Source organism: Apodemus sylvaticus, chromosome 15 (genome assembly GCF_947179515.1).
Source record: "Apodemus sylvaticus chromosome 15, mApoSyl1.1, whole genome shotgun sequence".
Taxonomy (NCBI): Eukaryota; Metazoa; Chordata; class Mammalia; order Rodentia; family Muridae; genus Apodemus; species Apodemus sylvaticus.
This window is the reverse complement of record NC_067486.1, coordinates 64,208,579-64,232,710: the sequence shown is the minus strand read 5'-3', so window position 1 is coordinate 64,232,710 and position 24,132 is coordinate 64,208,579. Positions and strand designations below refer to the sequence as shown.

Sequence of the window (24,132 nt, the reverse complement as noted above, 5' to 3'; positions counted from 1 at the left end):
GTAATTCAGCAGGTTTGATTGATTGATGATTGATTGATTGATTGATTGGTGTATAATGAAAAATTTAATCACAATGGTTGGTTGGGATTTTTTTCCCTTCAAGACAGGGTTTTTCTATGTGATCCTGGATGTCCTGGAACTCACTCCATAGGTCAGGATGGCTTAGAACTCACAGAGATATGCCTGCCTCTGTCTCCCAAGTGCTGGGATTAAAGGTGTGCACCTCCACTACTGCCCTGCTAAAAATGCCAAAGTTTTATGAATCTTCACAATGAACAATACCAACTGGAAACTTTATAAAAACTACAGCTGAGTTATAATTGGATAAGGGATCTTACCATCCCTTCCTCTCTTTAGGTGCATTGATGGCTGCCAGGGAATCACACTCTTTGACCCCATTGCTTGCCTAGAACCCAGCATGTCATCTGTGCCTTCTTATTTGAAATCAAACTTGTTATCTTACTAGTCATGTTTTGAAGCAATCATAACTGATAAAGAAGCTGCCCCCTCCCCCGTCCCTATCCTTTTCTAGCACTCCAGAGTCAATTGCAGTGATTTCCCATCACCAACAAATAATTCTTGGTGCTCACTAGTGAAAATAGCAGTGTGTCCTTCCCACAAGGACACTTTTCTGCACAGCCAAAACCCAACAATCAAGAGCAGGAAATGAACACTGATGGTACAGAGTTATCTAGTTCCTAGGTCGTACTCATTCTTTTCAGGTTGTTGCAATAATGTCATTTATTACAGGTATCCAGTCCAGAGTTCCATGTAATTTCTGTCTTCTTTTAAAATATTCATTTTACTTATTTGTGTGTGTGTGTGTGTGTGTCACAGCCCACTTGCTGTCACAAGATATTTTGAGGAAGTCAGTTCTCTTTCCACCACATGCTTCCAAGGCCTAAACTGAGGTAATTGGGCTTGGTGACAAATGCCCTTCTCCACTGAGCCCCCATTTGACCCTTTAAATACTTTTATTGAATATCTTATATGCCATAAATACCATGCAGTTCAGATATTTTAAGTGTTCTCCTCAGGGACTTTTAGTACGTTTACAAATTTGTGGAAATCGTACCATGTCGATTTCACAATATTTTCCTTTCTACACACAACTAAGAGCTGTAAATCTTCTAGCTTCCTCCCTCTCCTCTCACCCACTCACTGTTAAGCATCCACTACTTCCTTCTGTCTCCATTTGCCTGTTGTAGGCACTACATATGAATATATCTGTGAGTACATACATATGCAATCATTTCTTTGATCAGTTGTGGTTGTCATTTCTTCTATGAACAATTTTAAATATTCATTAATGTAATATCATTCTATACCTATTTATACTTAGTAGGGCACTTTTTGTATTGCAGTATACAAATACATGTGCAATTAATATATTTGTATAATATGTTTGGTTAGTTGTTTGTAATTTTTCTGAGGTATATGGCTACTCTGGGTTGCCGAGATTAGTCTTCAATTCAATATATACCCCCAGTTGGCCTCTAAGTCATGATGCCCCTCCTTCAGCCCCCTGAGTGTAAGATTACAGACATGTAATCTTTCCCTGGCTCACATTTTCATAATCTTATTGTATTTGAAAATTATAACTATATATATAACTATATATAACTATATATAACTATATATAACTATATATAACTATATATAACTATATATAACTATATATAACTATAACTATAACTATATATATTTATGGTTGCCCGGCTTTCATGGGATCCTACTTGAGGTTTTATGAAGACAAGGAGAAATCTATAGTCCTCTCTGCCCTTGCCTGCATCTTGCCCAGACATTCTGCCAATTCTCTCCTGCCCTACCTCCAAACTACCAGCCCTGTATTATATAGTCACACCCCTTACTTGAGAGTAACTCAGTAGGCTTTGGGGTTAGTTGGCCTTTCTTTTTGGAGCAGTTGAGGATGTGACATTTACATATCCTCTAGACTGGTGCTGGTTTAATTAACAATGGAAACCACAGGGACACACTTTCTCATAGCTGGTAAATATAATATGTGTGTGTCATCTCAACATCTCCTCCCTTTAGTTCAAAAAATGGTTTGTCTCTAATAACAGTAAATTTCATACAGTAAGAACAACTATGAGAACTATCAGGGTAAGAATTATTTTCACAGTGTTTAATCCATTTATATTTTGGAACTTTGGAGAAAATATTTCAGTATCTGCCTGATATATTTCATTCCTTTTATATATCTTAAATAATTTTCTTATGGCCATTTATGCATTACAACCTTGCATTTACTAACTTTAAAACACCTTTTTAGACCCTAAAACACTTAGATCCTTTACAACTTAAGCTTTTATATCTTTTAACCTTCAAAAATTTTTCACCTCTTTTGTGGGTTTTTCTTATTTCAATCTGGTAACAAGGAAAATTGTAAAACTCTAACTACCTAGTCTTCAACCTGATCAGAGCCCTGAGGATAAAGCTTTCCTGAGTAAACAGGAAGTGCAGAGCAAGCAGCTTCCAGATCTATAGAACTGACAGAGACTTACTGCATAAAAGCTACCTCGACAGATTCTACCTGGATAGTCACCTAAAGTTCCTCTGTTTTGTGGGACATCCATCTTCAGTCACCAGGCTCAGGACTGGCAATTGCTAAAAGTATGAGAGCTCAGAATGTCTGATTTGGTGGCTGTGGAAGATGAGGTTATTTCCTAATGGAGTATAGACAAATATTCCCTAGGATAATATTTTTCTCTAATCCAGGGAGAAAGTTTCCAGGGATGTATAAAAGATGTGCAAGAGTCAGACACGGGGCTTAGATCATGCAGAGATATACAAGGCAATCCCTTACAATCAAGAATTACTGCCTAAGGGACTTTGTTCAGGACCAATCAAAAAGCAATATGAGGTCAGGGATACTGATTCCCCCAGAATTTCTTTTGTTGCTGAGAATAGTTTTAGCTATCCTGGGTTTTTTTTTGTTATTCTAGATGAATTTGATAATTGCTCTTTCTAACTCTGTGAAGAATTGAGTTGGGATTTTGATGGGTATTGCATTGAATCTGTATATTGCTTTTGGCAAAATGGCCATTTTAACTATATTGATTCTACCGATCCATGAGCATGGGAGGTTTTCCCATTTTTTGAGGTCTTCTTCCATTTCCTTCTTCAGAGTCTTGAAGTTCTTGTCGTACAGATCTTTCACATGTTTGGTAAGAGTCACCCCAAGATACTTTATACTGTTTGTGGCTATTGTGAAGGGGGTCATTTCCCTAATTTCTTTCTCAGCCTGCTTATCCTTTGAGTATAGGAAGGCCACTGATTTGCTTGAGTTGATTTTATAACCTGCCACTTTGCTGAAGTTGTTTATCAACTGTAGGAGTTCTCTAGTGGAGTTTTTTGGGTCACTTAGGTAGACTATCATGTCATCTGCAAATAATGATAGTTTGACTTCTTCCTTTCCAATTTGTATCCCTTTGACCTCCTTATGTTGTCGAATTTCCCGAGCTAGTACCTCAAGTACAATAATGAAAAGATAAGGAGAAAGGGGGCAGCCCTGTCTAGTCCCTGATTTTAGTGGGATTGCTTCAAGTTTCTCTCCATTTAGTTTGATGCTGGCTACCAGTTTGCTGTACATTGCTTTTACTATGTTTAGCTATGGGCCTTGAATTCCTGTTTTTTCCAAGACTTTAAGCATGAAAGGATGCTGAATTTTGTCAAATGCTTTTTCAGCGTCCAATGAAATGACCATGTGGTTTTTTTCTTTGAGTTTGTTTATGTAGTGGATTGCATTGATGGATTTCCGTATATTGAACCAACCCTGCATTCCCAGGATAAAGCCTACTTGATCATGGTGGATGATCATTTTGATGTGTTCTTGGATTCGGTTGGCAAGAATTTTATTGAGTATTTTTGCATCGATATTCATAAGGGAAATTGGTCTGAACTTCTCTTTCTTTGTTGGATCTTTGTGTGGTTTTGGTATCAGCGTAATTGTGGCTTTTTAGAAGAAATTGGGTAGTGTTCCTTCTGTTTCTACTTTGTGGAATAGTTTGAAAAGTATTGGTGTTAACTCTTCTTTGAAGCTCTGATAGAATTCTGCACTGAAACCATTTGGTCCTGTCCTTTTTTTGGTTGGAAGACTTTCTATGACTCCTTCTATTTCTTTTGGCATTATGGGACTGTTTAGATGATCTATTTGGTCCTAATTTAATTTTGGTATTTGGTATCTGTCAAGGAAATTGTCCATTTCCTCCAGATTCTCCAGTTGTGTTGAGTACAGGCTCTTGTAGTAGGATCTGATGATTTTTTGGGTTTCCTCAGTTTCTGTTGTTATATCTCCCTTTTCATTTCTAAGTTTGTTAATTTGGATACTTTCAGAGCAATAGTGTTAAAAACTGCATGGCATTGGTACAGTGACAGGCAGGAGTATCAATGGAACAGGACTGAAGATCCAGAAATGAACCCACACACCTATGGCCACTTGATCCTCGACAAAGAAGCTGAAAACATCCAATGGAAAAAAGATAGCCTTTTCAACAAATGGTGCTGGTTCAACTGGAGGTCAGCATGCAGAAGAATGTGAATTGATCCATCCTTGTCTCCTTGTACTAAGCTCAACTCCAAATGGATCAAGGACCTCCACATAAAGCCAGACACTCTGAAGCTAATAGAAAAGAAACTGGGGAAGACCCTTGAGGACATCAGTAAAGGGAGAAAGTTTCTGAACAGAACACCAATAGCGTATGCTCTAAGAGCAAGAATTGACAAATGGGACCTCATAAAATTACAAAGTTTCTGTAAGGCAAAGGACACCATCAAGAGGACAAATCGGCAACCAACAAATTGGGAAAAGATCTTCACCAATCCTACATCAGATAGAGGACTAATATTCAATATATATAAAGAAATCAAGAAGTTAGACTCCAGAAAACCAAACAACCCTATTAAAAATTGGGGTACAGAGTTTAACAAAGAATTCTCACCTGAAGAACTTCAGATGGCAGAGAAGCATCTTAAAAAATGCTCAACTTCATTAGTCATTAGGGAAATGCAAATCAAAACAACCCTGAGATTTCACCTTACACCAGTCAGAATAGCTAAGATTAAAAATTCAGGAGACAGCAGGTGTTGGAGAGGGTGTGGAGAAAGAGGAACAGTCCTCCACTGCTGGTGGGGTTGCAAATTGGTACAACCACTCTGGAAATCAGTCTGGCGGTTCCTCAGAAAACTGGGCACCTCACTTCCAGAAGATTCTGCTATACCATTCCTGGGCATATACCCAGAGGATTCCTCACCATGTAATAAGGATACATGCTCTACTATGTTCATAGCAGCCCTATTTATAATTGCCAGATGCTGGAAAGAACCCAGGTATCCCTCAACAGAAGAGTGGATGCAAAAAATGTGGTATATCTACACAATGGAGTACTATTCACAATGAATTCATGAAATTCTTAGGGAAATGGATGGAGCTAGAGAACATCATACTAAGTGAGGTAACCCAGACTCAAAAGGTGAATCATGGTATGTACTCACTAATAAGTGGATATTAACCTAGAAAACTGGAATACCCAAAACATAATCCACACATTAAATGAGGTACAAGAAGAAAGGAGGAGTGGCCCCCTGTTCTGGAAAGACTGAGTGAAGCAGTATTCGGCAAAACCAGAACGGGGAAGTGGGAAGGGGTGGGTGGGAGGACAGGGGAAGAGAAGGGGGTTTACAGGACTTTCGGGGAATGGGGGGGCTAGAAAAGGGGAAATCATTTGAAATGTAAATAAAAAATATATCGAATTAAAAAAAGCAATATGAACCATTTATTCTACGTCAGCTAAGGAGAGCTTGTTCTATAAAGCATCTAGAAAAATTAGTGCCTGATATCACAGACATGGTTGATTTTCATTTAACTAATCTGATAAATGAAACAAGAGAGATTTTTTTAAACGTAGAGGAAGTACATATTTTGGAAAAGTGCTATAAATAAAGACTAAAGTTGAAATTAAAATTAGATGGAATTGACATTGAAGGTGTAGTCACTTGGTCACTTCAAAAGGTATCTACATAGTTTCTAGGACAATGTCTCAGGTGAAATAGAATCTAAAATGAATTAAATGAACAGGACCAGAATATCAGGAACAAAGATTAAGGCTATATGTGGCTGACATGTGGGCTCTGGTGGGATGGCCCAGTTGTTATGAGTACTGACTGCTCTTCCAGAGATATCTCCTTTCAGACTAAGAAAGGAATAGCAAGACTCAAATATTTGAGATAGTCATGGTTTTTTTTATGATGATAGAACTTTAAAGTTGTGTTTGCTACACTATAATGTATAAATGATTCGACCCTTGTTTAAAGATATATGTCCCTATCACTTCAATAGAACTCCTTTAAAATGTATTTCCAAGTCCTAGTCTTATATATGCTATTTTCATAAACTGTTAAGGACAATAAAGAAACATGTTAGTAGTCAGGCACTTATCAATGGTCATATCCTTTAAGAATTCAGAACTAGTAGTCATGCTGGGTACTAACGTAGTTGGTTGTAAGAGTAGACTTTATTTATTTGTTACAACAAGTTGGAAAGATTAAGTGACACCTGGGACTAGGTGTCAGTGTGTCATCAGTGTTCATTTCATGGTCTTGATTGTTGAGTTTTGGCTGTGCAGCACAATGGCCTTGTGGGAAGTGCACATTGCTATTTGCTCTAGTGAGCACCAGAAAGCATTTGCTTGTGAGGGGAAATCACTGCCATTGACTCTCAAGTGCAAAAGAAGCATGGGGGAGGGGAGAGGGAAGTTTACTTATGTTATGATTGTTTCAAAACATGACTTGTAAAATACCAAATTTATTTTCAAACATGAAGGCACAGATGATATGCTTAGTTCCAGGCAAATGAAGGGATCAAGGAGTGTGCTTCTCTGACAGCCATCAATGCACCTGCAGTGAGGATGGGGTGGTAAGATCTTTTACACAATTGCAACTGAGCTGTAGATTTTATAAGGTATCCAGTTGGAATCATTTCTTGTGGAGTACTAACTCTGAACCATAAGCACAGTGCTCCATATGGCAGCATGTAGGTTACAAATTGTAACAACACAGAGTAGCATCGCCATTGCCCAAGGATGACATACAAATTCATGAAACGTTCTATATCTAAAAATAATTGTCTAGGAAGTAAAGGTCAACACTACGCTGAGAAATGAGGGAGGGAAACAGTTATTTCAAGAACGCTTCTTTATTGATGGCTGCATCTCTTTACAATGAGAAGAATAAGATCACTTTAGAACTTGCTACTTAGAAGTAGATCAGCTCATCATTCCTCTTTTTGTTAGTCTGGTAACCATGAAGTTCAAAATTATCTTTTTCAGAAAGGCCACTGAAGACTCTTACGTGAAGGTAACAACCATTCCCTACATCAATCTGAAAGACATAAATGAAAATAAAAAGAAAGGATGGAAGGAAAGAAGGAAGAAAGAAAGAAAGAAAGAAAGAAGGAAGGAAGGAAGGAAAGAAGGAAGGGAGAAAGGAAGGAAGGAAGCAAAGAAAAATTATTCATGTGGATCTCAATTGTATGACAGATCTACTTTCTTGTCAAGGTCTGATGTATCAAGCTCTCCTGAAACAACACTTCTAGCCCAAGGCAGCACGGTGAGCTGAACTTTCATCAACTTGTAAGTTGCTAACAGTATGGCAGAAAACATATTCCTGAGATGTATTTTTAATACCTTTTAGAAAAAAGATTTTTGTCAATTTATTTGTATAAATGTTTTGCCTGCTGGCATATAAGTGCATCACATGCATGCAAAGTCTGAAAACATAAGAAGAGGGTGTTAAATATCTTAGAACTGGAGTCAGAGATAGTTGTAAGCTACTATGTGTGTTCTAAGTCCCAAACCCAAGTCCTCTTCAAGGACAACCAGCACTCCTACCCACTAATCCATTTCTCCATCTGGATTTAATTTATTGTACTTTTCATTAAAACCTTGGCACAGATTACATTCCAGAGTTACATTTTATTTTTATGATGCCTGGAACAGGAGCAGAGGGAAGCCTGTGTTTTTGGTGATTCTGTTTTCTGACTTCTAAGTTGGGAGAATAATTGGCAAATAGTTTGATAAGGGAAAAGAAACTCAGATTTGCTTTAGAATATATGGACTGTATGGTTCCCATATCTGCACTCTGTTGCAAACCTACTTTGTGAGTGCCCACAAGGCTGCTTCCTTTGTAAAGTAAAAATAAAGAAGCTTAGGTACCATCAGAACAACACTCCCATGGTAGTTTGCTCATGAACCTGGGTCTTACACCATCTGATAAGAACTGCCACATTTTTCTTTTTCTTTTTTTTTCTTTTCTTTTTATGTTTTTGGAGACAGGGTTTCTCTGTATATCCCTGGCTTTCCTGGAACTCACTCTGTATACCAGGCTGGCCTGGAACTCAGAAATCCGCCTGCCTCTGCCTCCCAGAGTGCTGGGATTACAGGTGTGTACCACCACAGCCCGGCTCTGCCACATTTTTCTTTATCAGAACAATAAAAGTTTTGTGCTGTCCAGTAGACATTGTGCTCTAATATCCCTTCCTACTTTAATCTTAAAATGCTACTAACCAGAGTTTGCCATTATTATGTCATTATGATGAGCTTCATACAAAAGTGTTTATCTGTGTGCGCACATGTGTGTGCATGTGTGTGGTCCCACTGATTTCTTCCTGTAAGTCTGAAAGACTGTTACAGTATCGATGTCAAAGATGCCAGAAACAGATTTAAAGATATTATTTTTTCTGGAGCTGGGGGTGCAGCTGACTTAGCACAGTGTTTTTCCAGCTTGTATGAAATCTTGGTTTTGGTCTATCAGCAACTCATATGCCCGGTGGTATGTGCCTATAATGTCAACACTCAGGGGGTAAAGGCAAAAGGAGCAGAAATGTATTTTTCAGTATATATGAAGTCTGAGTTCCAGGACTTCCTGAGATACATGAGAGTCTGTGTCAAAACAACAACAACCAAAACAAAACAAACTACCACCCAAACACCCTAACTCCCACTAACCAAAAACATTGAGTTGCAATGTTTTCCGCATAAAGCTGTCAGTGACTATGTGGCAGTGCCCAAATCGGGACCCAGATCTGTTAGATTTCAACATGTATATAATTTTGTTTCTCTTGTAGGTCTGTGTTATTTTAAAGCAGGACGTCTCTGTGTAGCCCAGGCTGGCCTTAGACTTGGGAATCCTGTCCTTTCTTCAGAGTAATAGGATTACAGGTGTGTACCATGCTCAGTATTTGTATTCTCCTCACTCTACAGTGTATCTTTTAATAAAAGTGTCTGTTTCCTACTTGGAAAAGAGCTCTTCTTTAGCAAACATTGTTGACATCCCCAGAGCCAGCAGTCATTGCTCCATGGAGATACCTTGGCTCTGTGCTTCCATTAGTGTGAACTTCCACAGTCATTTACATTTCCAGAGATCAATTCTCTGATTGGTAACAAGGGAAAAGTGGCTTAGTTTTATTTTGGATTTATTTATTTATTTATTTATTTATTTATTTGGTAAGTCTTGTTTGAAGAGGGGTGTGGCCTGCTTGTAGGACATTACCTGGCACATCTTAAGCCCACCTTGGCTATTATCCTCTCTGTGCAGTGTAGGGGATTATTAGACTTAGGGGAGGCGATCTTGGGATCACATAGATTTGGAACAAGTATGAACAGATTGAACAAGCTGAAGAAAAGGTAAAAAGGTCCACCCCAGGGTAACCTAACATCAAAACCTGTAGTCCTCTACCATTCTCTCAGGAGGGATTCAAGACAAAATGAAAGACCTACCACAAAGCTAGAGACTGGCTGAGAGCAATGGTGTCAACAGGCAGACTGCAGGAAGGAAGGAGGGAACTAAGGCTCAACAGAAGAATGGATGGTGAGAGAGTGGGGGTGGGGCGCTCAGGCTGGGCAGCAAGAAACCACATTGAAATAGAGTGGTCAAGGGAAAAATTTGCCAAGATCATTTTCTGATGAAATTTTTATTAATGAAATATGTGAGGTGGTTAATATGAAATGTTCATATTTAGATAATCAAAGTTATCAAAACAATCCCAATTTTGGTGGAAAATTTCTTTTCATTGAATACAAAAACTTTTCCTATTTTTTTTCCTCAGATGTGAAGAGAGATGATGGAAGGAAGGAATCCCTTCTGAGGACTCAGCTAGGGTTAGCTCACATGCTTCTTCAAGCATGGAACACACCAGGAACTCAAATTTGATTGAGCTGAGCTGGTCTAGTTGTCATATACAACCCAGCTTTGAGAGTGGCTCATGTTGAACTGGCTAGGTAGTTTATGTCATTAAAAAAGCCAAAGAAACTAAACACATTAAAAACATATAGCTTATGTAATTTTTTTTAAAAAAAGAAACAAATGCCACTGTGCATTGGTCCAATGACAAAGCAGAGGAAGTAAAGGCATTTGACAGTCTGCTATCTTTTCAGTCAGGATTAATATTGTTTAATATGTAGAAATAAATATATCTCCTATTTATTATCAACAATTGAGGTTTTGAATTGTTTCCCTTGATATCACAAGAATGTCAAAAAGTTTTTTATTAGCACTTAATCAGAAAACCATTTAATTTTTGATATAAAATCTGTTTTAAAATTTAAAAAGTTTTGTGTTTGCATGTCTATGGCTATGAACACATAGGAGCAGGTGCCCTCAGAGACCAGAGGTATCAAAACTTTACAGCTGGGGTTACAACTGATTGTGAGCCACCTGATGTGGGTGTTGGACATTGAGCTTGGGATTTCTGCAAAAGCCACTTTTGACAGTTGAGTCATTTCTCCAGTTCCTAAAATGTCTTTACAAAATACTATAAATATGGCTTTATACTGTCACTGGAGTGCCATCAGTTGGACCTGCTTAAGCTATAGAAAGAATTATTTGCGAGTTGGAGAGATGGCTCAGCAGTTAAGAAGAGTACTAACTGCTCTTCCAGAGGTCCTGAGTTCAATTTCCAGCAACCATATGCTGGTTCATAGCCATTTATAATAGGACCTGATGCCCATTTCTGGCATGTAGGCATACATATAGACAGAGCACTCACATATAAAAATAATTAAAAAATCATTTAAATTATATTAATAACTACTCATTTAAAGGCTGAAAGTGGCTTGAATTAATTTTTTCAGCTAGGATTTTTCAGAAGGATTGAAGTCCTTCTTTAAGTGAATGTTATTTGATCTCACAGAATTAGGAAGTTTTGAGTTAGAAAAACGCTCTGAGGCACTGACCAATTCCCATACACTAAAACGTTAACCTCCACATCCAAATGACAGAAAAAGCAGCCTTGGCAGTAAACCAATCTCTCAGCTGTTTTACCATCGTTTTCCACGGGGTTCTAGAAATTAAGAACCACATAAGAAAGCTTTCTGTGTTCATGAAGAAATACAAGGTAAAAATCCTGTCATCAGATGGATTTGGGGTTTTTTCTACTTGCAAGCGTCTTTATCAAAGACCAGTGGTAGAAATGAAAGTCAGGTTGGAACAACAGGAAACAATCACATCAGTGCTTGAGGGAGGTTGGTGTCTAACCTTAATGAAGTAATTGAGGCCAGCGACGACTTGAGTTTTATACTCAACGGCTTCGAATTTTCCATATTTCTCATTGGTTTTCTCTTCAAGCTGTGGTCTGACCTTATGAGGAGAAATTAAGGGATGATATTAGAGCTGTGTTGACTCAGGTTATCTGCTTCACAAAACTGGGAACCTCATCCTGCTGAGAGCTCTCAGAGATGATGACAAACCTGGGCTGGCTGTTCAAGCCTCTAGCCTCTAATTTCAGAACCTGAAAGACTGAGGCAGGAGAATGTCATTCAAGAGCAGTGTGGGCTAGATAGAAAGTTCCAGGCTTGTTGGGGCTACCCATTGAGTCCTGCCTCAACAATTAACACACACACACACACACACACACACACACACACACACACACACACACACTTTAACATAAAAATAAAATAAAAAAAAGTATAGCCATGATTTGCAATGAAGGGCCCCAATAAGGATATCTCTATTTGTTCACTAAATACAAAGTAAACAGCACATAGTGGAGATTTTCTCTGGGCAGCTTCAGATCATTCTAGGGGTACAATATCCCCCTCTGACCTGACACTGTGGGAACCCAACCAACCATAATCTCAGAGGAGTAGACTGAATTTCCTGATTTAATAAGGACATTTCATAGTATCTGGCCTGTAGTGTTCTTTGTAGGGAAATGATTGCTGTGGTTGAGAAAATGCTTCCTAAAAATGCACAATTTGCTGCCTGCTTCTCTGCCTCCCAACACTTTAGTGCGAGTTGTCTCCTGAGGCTTTCTCCTGCAAGACAGGACAGATGAGTCACATCTGGGAGCTAGGCCACCACCCTGGGTACATGACCTTGAAATAAAAATGAGGACAGGCAGGCCTGTCTAGCCCTCTTTAGTCAGGTCTGCATTCTGTCTACAGCAACAGGTGACTTATGTAGACATTTAAGGGTGAGAACACCAACTCGATGTGAAGATTCTAATGTAGATTTAAAGATTAAATATTCCTCAAAAATAAAATGCTCCAAGATATTTATTGAAATAAACCTATGTGTGAGAACTGTTTAGCATTAAATATTTAGTCATTAATTTGAGGACTGTGACTCCCTCTAGAATGTTCAGTGCCGCAAGCATGAAGGTTCTCACCTGTTCTACTCATATAACATCTGACAATACCCAGCATGGTGGCACTTGAGAAGTAATCCCAGCACTTGAGAAGTTGAGGCAAGAGGAGTGCCTTGAGTTTGAGGCTAGTCTGAGTCACCTGCAGGCTAGACCATGTAGTGAGACCAGGCCTCAAACACTCACACACACACACACACACACACACACACACACAAGCAAATAACAAGCCAAACCGATACTGTCCTCCAGGATGATTCGGCTTCAGAGGAAACAATGTGATGTAAGAAAATAAGGTGACAGACTGCAAACCCACCTCCTTTGCAAAACTGGCTACATGATACATCTTTTTATATAGATGACAGATGAGCAATGTGTATTAACTTGCTAGGAACATTGAGTTCTATTTTGACTGTGATGGTTTCGTGGGCATTGCATCCTGGAATCAGCTCAGGGACCCCTAACAACCTCAGGAGCCTCCATGTATCAGCTTCAACTAGAACGACTGGGAAATTCCATCAGTAATTAGAGCTCTTGTGATCAGACATGTGAGGTGTAGAGACGATCCAGCATGAATTCACCTTCAGCTACTGGGGAAACTGAGGCTTCAGTAAAAAGTGTGACTTGGCTGATTTTACTCTTAGGGTATTAAAATTTCTCTGAAATGTATTATGTTCTACTTTTAGCTGCATAAATGTCTGAACAAAATCATATATTTCTGGTTTCTGTCATTTCCCACACTCAACTCAGGTCCAAATTATGAATCAAATGTTGGAAGTTTGGCTTGGGATCAAGCCTGTTCCTGAAGCACATCGACTCACCTTGTCAGCGATCTCCTGGATTTCTGGTGTGGCAGGTCTGGCCTCTGAAGTACCTCCGAGCATCATTCTGGTGAGTTGCTTCTTTGCTGGACAGGATGCTGAGAAGAAATGATCCTGCTAGCACTGCGACTCAGGGTTTTAAAGGTATCTGTAAACTCCACCTCTAATGTCTTATCTCCACAGGGTCTGAGGGAATGGGGAAGTGAGCATGGCCTCAGGCAAGTCTTATTGCATCCCTTACAGGAAGTAGAGTGGAGTTGGGGTGGGGGATGTGAGCAAGCTTGTGCGCCCAGGACTCAGGAGTGGTGGGCATGGTCCCTCCCTGCCATTTCTGCCAATAATGTCATCCTGTTGTGACACTGGAGGAAGGACATGAATAATCAAAGTTTCTAAATTTGTTAATACTTGAGTTCTTTAAAGGGAATAACTAATAATGTCAAGGCTGGTTGTGCAGGATCTACCCAACTTTATAAAAATGATAAAGTTCTCTAATGTGGATTTTTACTTGTGGTTTATAAAATGTTTATCCCCAAACATAAAGAATAACATGGCAAACACCCTCATTTCTTCAGCTGCTTTTGATTCTCATGTTTTTTGTTTTGGTTTCGTTGTTCTTAGTTTTGTTTGTTTGTTTGTTTGTTTGTTTTTGAGACAAGGTTTCTCTGGGTAGCTCTGGATGTCCTTGGACTCACACTGTGATTAGGCTAGCCTCAAACTCACAGAGATCTCCCTTCCTCTGCCTCTGCCTCCCAAGTGCTGGGATAAAAGATGTGCCCCACAATGCCTTATGATTTTCTTTTTTAAGAAGAGCTTGCATATAAATCAGGCTGGACTGAAACTCACACTGTAGTCCAGGCTGTCCTCAAACTCACTATGATCCTTAAACTTCTGACTCTTTTGATTCCACCTGTAGAACCCTGGATTACAGGCATGGCCCTAAATATCTGATCTCCTGCCCCTGCTTCCCAAGTGATAGGATTATAGTCAGTAGATAACTTGTCAGGTAATATCCCAACCATGTGAAAGATAAGGCTACTTTTTAGAAGAATTGTTGGTCAAGAGGGAAATGCTTGGGATAATAGGGAACAGGGTACAACACAGGGACAGAGGCTTCCTGCTCACCCATCCGTGCCAACTTGGGTGATTTCACAAGAGAGAAAGGGGGGGGAGACATGTTCAGTTCTGAGTGACAGAGACATAGTTGTCTGTTATTTTATTGTGTTCTTTATGTAAACAATTCTAAAAATTAAGATAAAACTGAAATACTCTTATCTAAAAACAATTGAAGACCTTTCTAACTGTTGGACTAAGACTCTGTCAGAAAAAACCCTTCTAAATCACCTCTCTTTAGATGTATAGAACTGAGAGTGTCTGGTAATCTTTATATAACATCAGAATCTAGGGTTTTTTTTTTTTTAAATTCTGTGCATCAACTGACACAACCTCACTGGGTCAATTTTATAAATTCCTATGGTTTGACTTACAGAAAAGAAATACACCTGTCTAAAAAGAAGGAAAGGGAGATTGGCTTGAGGTTCCATTGTCTGTTAATATGTTTTGATGCTTTGGAGAAGGAAATACAGCTATGTGCCCTGCATGATGCAAACACACTGCATGATTCCTTTTCTTCTCTTTGATTTCCCCTATACAACCGCTTTGTACCCTCTGAGTTGGCCAAGATGGAACTTTGTGGATGATAGTCCCCCTCTGCTGACATGTCTCCAAGCAGTGCTCCTTGGGGAAACCCTTAACTCTTCCCTACTGTCTGTCATCTCATAAACATTGACTTTCAAGCACTGAGAAGTCAGAACTTCCGTAACAATTGGAACTTTGGCTTATGATTCATTCCATGGTAAGACAGTCATGATGGGGAAGGCATGGCAGTAGGTGAGAGGGAACTGGTCTCATGTGTCTTATGTGAGGAGGCAAAGAAGGACAAGTGGGGGACCTGCTCATTTTCTCATTTGTGTTCAGTCTAGGACAATGGTATAATGTCACCTATATATAAAATTGGTCTTCCTACCTCAGTTGACCCAATATCAAATGTGCTTCACTGAGCTGCAGATTTGTATCCAAGGACTTTCTAACCATATCCCATCAAGTTGGCAGGGTTAACAATCATGATTGGCTACCAGACTTCTAATAAGTGATTTCACTAGAGACAGAGCTTTGCTATTATGAGGCACAGGTTTTCCATGAACTTCCCATGTATTCCATCTTTACATTGAACTCATGACCTTTTAAATCTGCCTCTCAGATTCTGGTGTCATTAGCATGTGACTCTGTGCCCAGTGCTAATGTATGCCAACTTAATATGGCTTCTTATGGTAACCTTCTTTGTTGATGTTGAGAACTCAGAAAATGAGACAGTGTGGATGTAGATCAGTTTTAGAACTCTTTGCCAAGCTTACTCAAGGCACAAGTATCAATCCCTAGTACCACCAAGAAAAATAGTCTTTCCCAAGGTGGATCATAGAACTCTTGCCTTAAAGACAGACATAAAACATAGAAACATTGGTAAAAACAACCTCTTCCATTTCATGTAGGTCTTGACCATGAACAGCCTGTTTAACCAGCCTTGCCTTGTAGTAGGTCATAAAATCTTCATTCTAGGAGGGGTACTGCCAAGGACCATAAAGATGGACCTCTCTGCACTGATAGACCAACAATCTGAAGAGACTGTCCTTGCTGGTTTTTCTATCCAGTCTTTCACCAGGAGGTTGTGAATCTGTTTGTCCAGTCACATCCGCAGTTAGCTGCTAGGGTTGGATGGTGGGGGTTGGAGCTTAGGATTTATTGGGGTGGGGAGCAGAAATTGCTAGGAATTCCCAGAGACCTGGGATGAGGCAGGCTCCCAGGACTCAGTTTAGGTGATTTTAGCCAAAATGACAAACAGTGAAGATATGAAACTTGAAGAGACCACCACCAGTAGCCAGATAAGAGCCCCAATGGAGGGTTGGGGGACACAAACCCATCCACAAAATGTTGACTCATCATTGCTCCTGTCTAAAAGTAATACAGAGGAAAAAGTGAACCAGACACTGAAGGAATGGCCAACCAGTGTCTGTTCTAACTTGGGATCTATCCCATGGGCAGTCTGACACTATTACTGATGCTATGTTGTGCTTACAGACAAGAGCCTAGGATGGCTGTCCTCTGAGAGTCTCTACCCAGCATCTGACAGATACAAAGAGGCAAACATGGAACAGAGGCCTTGTCTGCCTTCAGTATGAAAGGATGGGTCTAATTCTGTAGAGACTTGATGCCCCATTATGGGAAAAACCCTCTCTGAGGTGGAGGGGGTAGAGATGGGGGAATAACTCTGCAAGGGGTGACCAGGAAATGGAGGCAGCATTTGGGATTAAAATAAAACAAAATTATTTATTAATTAAAAGAGAATAAAATCAAAATTCAAAGAAAAAAGCAAACCAAGAAAGAAAGCATGTGCTGTGTTTTCAATTTTTAATTGTATTGATACCAATCTAGTAGGTTATGTACATGTTTGTCATCTTCTCAATTGTTCAAAAATGAAAGGTAAGCTGCAGTAGGAAAGGTCATGTAGCCTCCAAAGACAACCGGTTTAGTAAGGAGAGTGCCTTTTTTGCATAATAAAGGGCTGCCAAGCTAAGCTGGGGCTGTAGAACAAGCAGAACTTCTGGGCAGGCAGAACTACTGGCAGATGCAGAAGAAAGTCTAAAGGAGTCAGGACAAAACTGGAAAATGTACAATGAGAAATGAGTAAGAGGTACAATGGTAGAGAAAATGTGTTAAGTTAGAGGATAGCTGAGAGATTTCCTCAGCAAAATTCCAGCAGCCTTAAACTGTGTAGGTACCTCCCTGTCTTTATAAAACCTCAACCAGGATTCCACAAAAGTCCTGAAATATCCTTTGCACCAATGTAGGGCATGAGATCCAGGCCATGAACTTGAATTCTAGACACACTACTCAGAGGAGAGAATCTTGGCACAGGAGCATGAGGAGAGGCATCACCTGGAGTCAGAGAAGCTGAAATTTCAGACTTCAGAGTCAGAAATGTATGCTCAGAGTAGATAGAACAGAGGATAATTTAGAGAAGCTTAAGTACTGAAATGAATATTGTGTTTTGAAGCAGTAAAAGAGAAATAAGAAGAACTGTTTTATAAACATGAACAGATGCTGCAAACATGAAAGAAACTGAGTATTGACATTCAGAGAAATAAATTTTAAACTGGAATTCAATAAGGTAAATTCTCTAAAGAAAAGAAAGTATTGGCAAGATTAAAAACTGAAAATATTTTCTGTGTTCATAATGGAAAACAATTTAGCAAAAGGCATCTGGACCCTGTATAGTTTCATTTCAGTTATCATCATAGAATTATTAATGTTGATCACAGTTTTCTATGTACTCTCTAAAAAACATCAGAGTGAAGAAAAAAGGAGATAATCTCCATGTTCTTCACCCTCAAATTAGTTTTAATCTCATTCATTTGGGATCTAAACAGACTACAGAAAAACTAGATACCTTTAAAAATTATCATTACACAGAACTACTAGAAAAGCTACATTATTTATTCCCTCTACCATAAAACAACTTCCTCCAGAAGAGTAATCCACAGTTTAAAATGAATTCAGATGATAGTCCATATAGATGTTAGATCTAAGGAAATTTAAAGAGGTGATTATAGCCTATAGCGTGCACTCACCTTATGTGAAACAAGTACTAAATAATTAAGCCATGCAAAATTGTGTAATTCCAAAAGATTGGAAAGATTTCATAACAGCGATCCTAGAAGCTGGCCCTCAACTACATGAGCTTACGTGTGGGACAGAGGAGGCTTTGGTTATGGAGCAACATAATAGGACTGGAAGGGTTAAAATTTCCAAGGATCAGTTGCTAGATGAGGGTGAATATGCTGAGTTACAAATGCAGAATCTGTTTAATGATGTCACCTTGGACCAATGTCTTACAGTAGGTTTAAATGCTTGGGACAAGGTTGAACAACAGTGAAGACAATCTGAATCATTTACCAAGAAAACTCAAGGCTCAGATGAAGCTTTTAGAGATTCCTTTTTTTTTTTTTTTACAACAATTAACTTAACTGTAAATAGAGCAATATCAGATCCAGATTCAAGAGCATTAATAGAATCTTTAGCTTTTAGGAACAATAATGCTGAATGCAAAAAGGCTACTAGACCTTTAAAGACCAGATCTGTACCTATATATGAATGCATTAATACTGCAGTAGATATTGGGTCTAATGTGTTCAATGCTGCTATGCTGGGACAGGCAATTGCTGAAAGTATGAGAGCTCAGAATGTCTGATGCTGTGGCTATGGAAGACCAGATTATTTCTTAATGGAGTGTAGACAAACAATCCTTATGATAATATGTTCTCTGATCCAGAAAGAATATTTCCTGAGATATGTAAAAGATATAGAAAGTGCAGACACAGGGCTTATATCATGTAGAGAGATACAAGGCATTAGGAATTACTGCCTAAGGGGCTTTGCTCAGGCCCTACCAAAAAGCAACATGAGCCATTTGTGCCAGGTCAGCAAAAAAGCAACATGTTCTAGAAAACACCTAGAAAAATTAGTGACTGATATTGCAAACAGCACTGTTCTGAATTAAACTACACTCATGGATAGAACAAGAGATTTTAAAGGCACAGGAAGTATATATTTTGTCAAAGTGCTCTTAAAGAGTAGAGACCACAGTTGAAATTAGAATTAGATGGAATTGACAATGTAAGCCTACATTCAATGCAAGCTTTCCTGGTGGCTGACTGAAGGATATGCTATTTTCAGAAAAAGGTTTTTTCTTTGCAGGTTTAGAAAAGGTTATTAGGGAGGGTCTTTACACCTTCCAGAGTTTTATGCATTGGATATGACAAAGGGAGACTCCCAGAGGACTAGATTCCAGAAAGCAAACAAAATATATATCTTGGTGATATTAAAATTTTGTTTTGAGATTTGTATCTTACAGAATATACTACCTTGGTGAATCTCCTTGTCACACATGCTGAACTGACCTGCTTAAACATCCTGATGTCCTGGACTTTCAGCTAGATCCAGTCAAGACACATACACCAGAGACTAATCAATCCCATTTTCCCTACCCTTGCCCCCTTCAATATATCTCAATGCCTATATTCAGCTTGAAGAAGTTAGGAAGAATCATCGACCCAGTTCTCTGGGCTTTGGGGCTAGAGGGACTTATGATAGGTTGCCTTTCTAGGGATGTAGAAATGGTCATAATTGGAACAGAGAGGAATTCTTACTAAGGTGAAGTCATAGTTTCTTATTTTGATACAAAATTTATTTTGATGCAAAATCAAGGTTTTCATTGTTATAAATTTCTTCTATTGATACAAAAATGTTAAAAGTAAGAGGTTTAGACCCAGTTCTTCTATAACTGTTATTATAAACTGATCTGAGGTGTTTAAGCCTGTGAGTTAAGGGCCAAATAGCAAATGCATGGCTCTGAGTTTATTGTTAGGGTATTTTCAGATATTTTAATTAGAAATAGGTGAGAGTAATTAATGGAAAAGAGTCCAGATTACTTTACATAGATACTTGGTTTTCAAAAATGTCAGAAATCCACAAAAGGTGACATTTAATGTTATTTATTCACTTGTTGAGTCAAGTCAACAAGTGAATCAATCCTGACAGTATTCCCTTTCTTGGATTCAGGACATAAAATAGTAATAGTTGTGATCGATTTATATTTGAGAGGAAGGTTTTGTACTTTATTAGAACAGAAAGGGGGAAGTGTTGTAGATGGGCCTGGTGCTGTTTGTATTTGGATACTAACTCCACTCTCCCTAAGAGGGGCTGCAGACAAGGAGTCACGCACTCAGGTGACTTATTAAGAACCAGTCCCCTAATGAATAAAGGAACCAATCACTGGGCCAGAAAGCGAGACTTCTGGGTTGGACAGAGAAAGAGAAGGAGGAGAGGGTTAGAGAGCTTTTGGAACTGGGATAGCAGAAGGGTAAGATGTAGCTGCTAAAGTTTCCTGGTATCATGGCGGATCAGTCAGGATTCTGACCAGAGGAATCAGATTGAACTAGGCTTACAAGATTGAGTTTTAGTTGTTGCACCCAGAGATTGAGTTACCATTATTTCTGAGTTAAGTTTGCATGGTGTTTTTCTTCTTGTGACAATTCGACTGGGTTCCAGAGAGAATGGTACTGCTGCAAATGTGGATTCGCCTGATGTGCACCACAAAGGCCATGGCGGTTTTGAAGCATGGCGCTGGTGTGGTAGCAACCAGCCAGTGGAAATATAGTGAGCTGAGTGGAGAGATTGTGGAGTTCTGAGTCAGAGTCTCCACGAGATAAAAACAGCTCAGCCATTGCTCACCAGTACATGGCTGGCGAGGCCACCAGAGCAGAGACTTGTTAGCACAAGTGCAGGAAAATGCTGGTTTGTTTTTAATATTTCCCACAACAGGCAGAACCCATATATTTCTGGTTTCTGTGATTTCCAACACTTAACTTGGGGACAAATCATGAATCAAAATATGAAATTTTATTTGATATCAAGCTTTTTCCTGAAGAGTGTGGTCGACTCCCCTGGATTTCCAGTGTTGCAGGTGTGACCTCTGACAAGCCTTCTTTTAACATTCTGGTGAGTTGCTACTTTCCTGGGCAGGATGCTGAGAGGAAATGATCTGGCAAGCACAGAGACTCAGTATTTTAAATGCACTCATGATCTACTCTTCTATAATGTATCATCTCCACAGTATCTGAGGGATTGTAGAAATGAGTGTGGCCTCAGGCAGGTCTTACTGCATCCCTGAGAGGAAATGCTGAGTGGAATTGGGGGGAAATGGGTTGAGGGAAGTGAGCAAGCATGTGTGCCCAGGACTCAGGTGTGGTGAGCATGGTTCCTCCCTGCAATCTCTGTGCCAATAATGCCATCCTGTTGTGTCATTTGAGGAAAGACATACATAACCTGAGTTTCTAAATATGTTAAAACTTCATGAATTCTTTAAAGAGAATACTTAATAATGTCAAGGAGGGTTGCTTCGGACCCACCCAATTTTATAACATTATTAAAACTGTCTATGATGGACTTTTACTTGCAATTTCAAACATGTTTATTCCCAAACATGAAGAATAAAGTGGCAAACACCTTCATCTCTTCTACCGCCGTAATTTCACCAACCCCACTCTCTCTTATTTATTCATTCATTTATTTATTTACTTGTTTTTTTTTGAGTCAGTGTTTCTATGTATACCAACCATTGACTGTCTTGGAACTGATTGTATAGACCATGCTAGCCTTGAATGCCCAGATATCTGTCTGTCTCTGACCCCTAGTGCTGAAATTAATGATGTCTGCCAACAGGTCCATTGATTCTATTTGTTTAGAGGGTATTGCATGTAGCCCAGGTTGACCTAGAACTTACTCTGTGTAGCCAAAGCTTTCCTGAAACTCACTATGAACCTTGGACTTCCTACTTCCTGCCTAGATTAAAGACAAGTTCTTACATGCCTGATCCTTCTGACACAACTTCCCAAGTGATGGGATTACAGTGTTTAGGTAACTGATCAGTTAATAGCACAACCATTTAAAAAGTAAGGCTTCTCTCTACAAGTTATGGGTATCAAGAGGGTAGTGCTAGGAAGAACAGAGAATAGGGCACAGCAAAGGGACAGGGTCTTGCTGCTCACCCATCCCTGCTTACTGGAGTGATTTCATTAGAGAGAAATGGGGGAGACATGTTGAGTTCTGAGTGACAGAGACATAGATGTTTGTTATTTTATTGTGTACTTCTGTATTTAAATAATTCTAAAAACAAGATAAAGTGAAATATGCATATCTAAAAACAACCAAAATTCTTTTTACTCTGGGACTGAAAATGTGTCCTTAAAAAATCTTAGAAATCATTTTTTTTTTTTTAGATTTACAGAACCCAGAAAGTGTCTAGTAATCTGTATACAATGTCAGGATCTTAGGCTTCTACTAATCCTGCACGTCAGTGAACACACCCTGTCAGTTTTGTAGATATCTGTAATGTTTGATTTAAAGGAAAGAAATAAAGGTGTCTAAAAAAGAAGAAAAGGAAACTTTGCTTGAGAGCCTGCTGTTGAACTTTCTTGAATGAGATGCAGAGGTTTATAACCAAGGTCTTTCTAACCAAATCCTATCATGTTGATCGTCATCCAGAGTTCTAATAATTGATTTCATTGGAGACAGAATTTGTTTTTTATATAGTACATACAGGCTTTCCTTACACTCCTCATGTAGTCCATCTTGATCTTGAACTTGAGAATCTGTCTCTCAAATCCTCTTGTTCAAGGAACTAGGTCAGTCCCTAGTGCCACCAAGAAAAGATATTCTTTCCCAAAGCAAGTACAATTGCTTGAAGACAGCCATAAAACCTAGAAATCTTGTTCAAAATTTTCTCTGCCCTTTTGTTTAAGATTCGAACTTCATTAAAGATGGACAGTTGTCCTCAGATATTTGAGACTCCATTTCCAAAGTGCCTTGTATCATTTAAAATGTTGATTGCAAAACATGCCCCACTTTTTTCTGTGTTCTCTGTTGTCATAGGAGTGTGAACCTTAGAAGGAAGAGGATGAATATTACCCCTTCGTGTGCCCCTACATAATATTCATTAAAATGGTTTATTTTGCCCTGAGTCAAAGGTTTGAAATATGCTTCTTTGACACACTTTTATTTAAAATCTTTTCTTTACTTTTTTTGAGACAGTGTTTCACTGAGAAGTTCTGGCTATTGTTGAACTCACTCTGTTGATCAGGCTATCCTTGAACACCCAGAGTTCCACATGTCTCTGTCTCTCAAGCAGTGATATTAAACGTAAGCACCACCATACTTGCCTAAGAACCTTAGAATGTCAATATCTTGTCCGCTGCATATACAGCCACTGCTCCTACCCACTAATCCTTTTCTCCATCTGAATTTCATTTTTGTATTTTGCATTAAAATCTTGGCAGAGATTACATTCCAGAGTTACATTTTATTTTCATGATGCCTGGAACAGGAGCAGAGGGCAGCCTGTGTTTTTGGTGATTCTCTTTTCTGACTTCTATGTTGGGACAAAAAGTTACCATAAAGTTTGATAAGGGAAAAATTTAGAAAATATGGACTATATGGTCCACATGTGTCTGCTGTGTTACAACTTACTTTATGAATGCCCATGAGGCTGCTTCCTTTATAAAGAAAAAAAAGAAGCTTAGGAAACATTTGGGTAACTCACCCAATGTTTTGTTGTTGTTGCTGTTGTTTTGTTATTTTTTGGTTTTTGTGTTTGGTTTTTTTTTTTTTAATGAAGAGGAGACCCAGACTATCTTGATTAAGAATTACGACTTTGTTCTTTTTCAGAACAGTAAAAAGTGCCTTCACACATTAGCTTCAACTAGTGGGACTGGAAAATTCCATCAGTAATTAGCACTCTTGTGATTAGATGTGTGAGGTGTAGCGACCATCCAGCATGAATTCACCTTCAGCTACTGGGGAAACTGAGGCTGCAGTAAAGACTGTGTCTGATTTTACTCTTGGGATGTTAAAATTTCTCTGAAAGGCTTTAAGTTCCACTTTTAGCTATATAAATGTGTGACCAAAGCGCATATATTTCTGGTTTCTGTCATTTCCCATGCTCTTAACACAGGGTCAAATCATGAATCAAATTTTGGAAGT

At 38.9% G+C, this 24,132-nt stretch overlaps 1 protein-coding gene and 1 non-coding gene across 2 annotated transcripts; one reads left to right on the top strand and one right to left on the bottom strand.

Annotated features, from left to right (window-relative positions):
* The first annotated feature begins 7,032 nt into the window (after positions 1–7,032).
* Positions 7,033–7,135, top strand: LOC127666456 (U6 spliceosomal RNA). Its single transcript, XR_007973648.1, has one exon. It is a non-coding gene; the product is annotated as a U6 spliceosomal RNA (small nuclear RNA).
* A 77-nt stretch (positions 7,136–7,212) lies between these two features.
* LOC127666174 (stefin-2-like) lies at positions 7,213–13,689 on the bottom strand. Its single transcript, XM_052158929.1, has 3 exons — positions 13,483–13,689; positions 11,551–11,652; positions 7,213–7,398 (listed from the first exon to the last, which is right to left on the bottom strand). Exons 1-3 carry the CDS (start codon positions 13,546–13,548, stop codon positions 7,273–7,275), a joined length of 294 nt encoding a protein of 97 aa, XP_052014889.1. The 5' UTR covers positions 13,549–13,689; the 3' UTR covers positions 7,213–7,272.
* Between the last annotated feature and the right edge of the window lie 10,443 nt (positions 13,690–24,132).

What these genes read in the sequence shown, in the direction of transcription:
- LOC127666174 (XM_052158929.1), bottom strand. Translation starts at nt 13,548, where the DNA reads ATGATGCTCGGAGGTACTTCAGAGGCCAGACCTGCCACACCAGAAATC. An exon ending in TCCAGGAGATCGCTGACAAG is followed by an intron (nt 11,653 to 13,482) that starts GTGAGTCGATGT and finishes TCTCCTCATAAG; the next exon opens with GTCAGACCACAGCTTGAAGA. An exon ending in GCCTCAATTACTTCATTAAG is followed by an intron (nt 7,399 to 11,550) that starts GTTAGACACCAA and finishes TATGTCTTTCAG; the next exon opens with ATTGATGTAGGGAATGGTTG.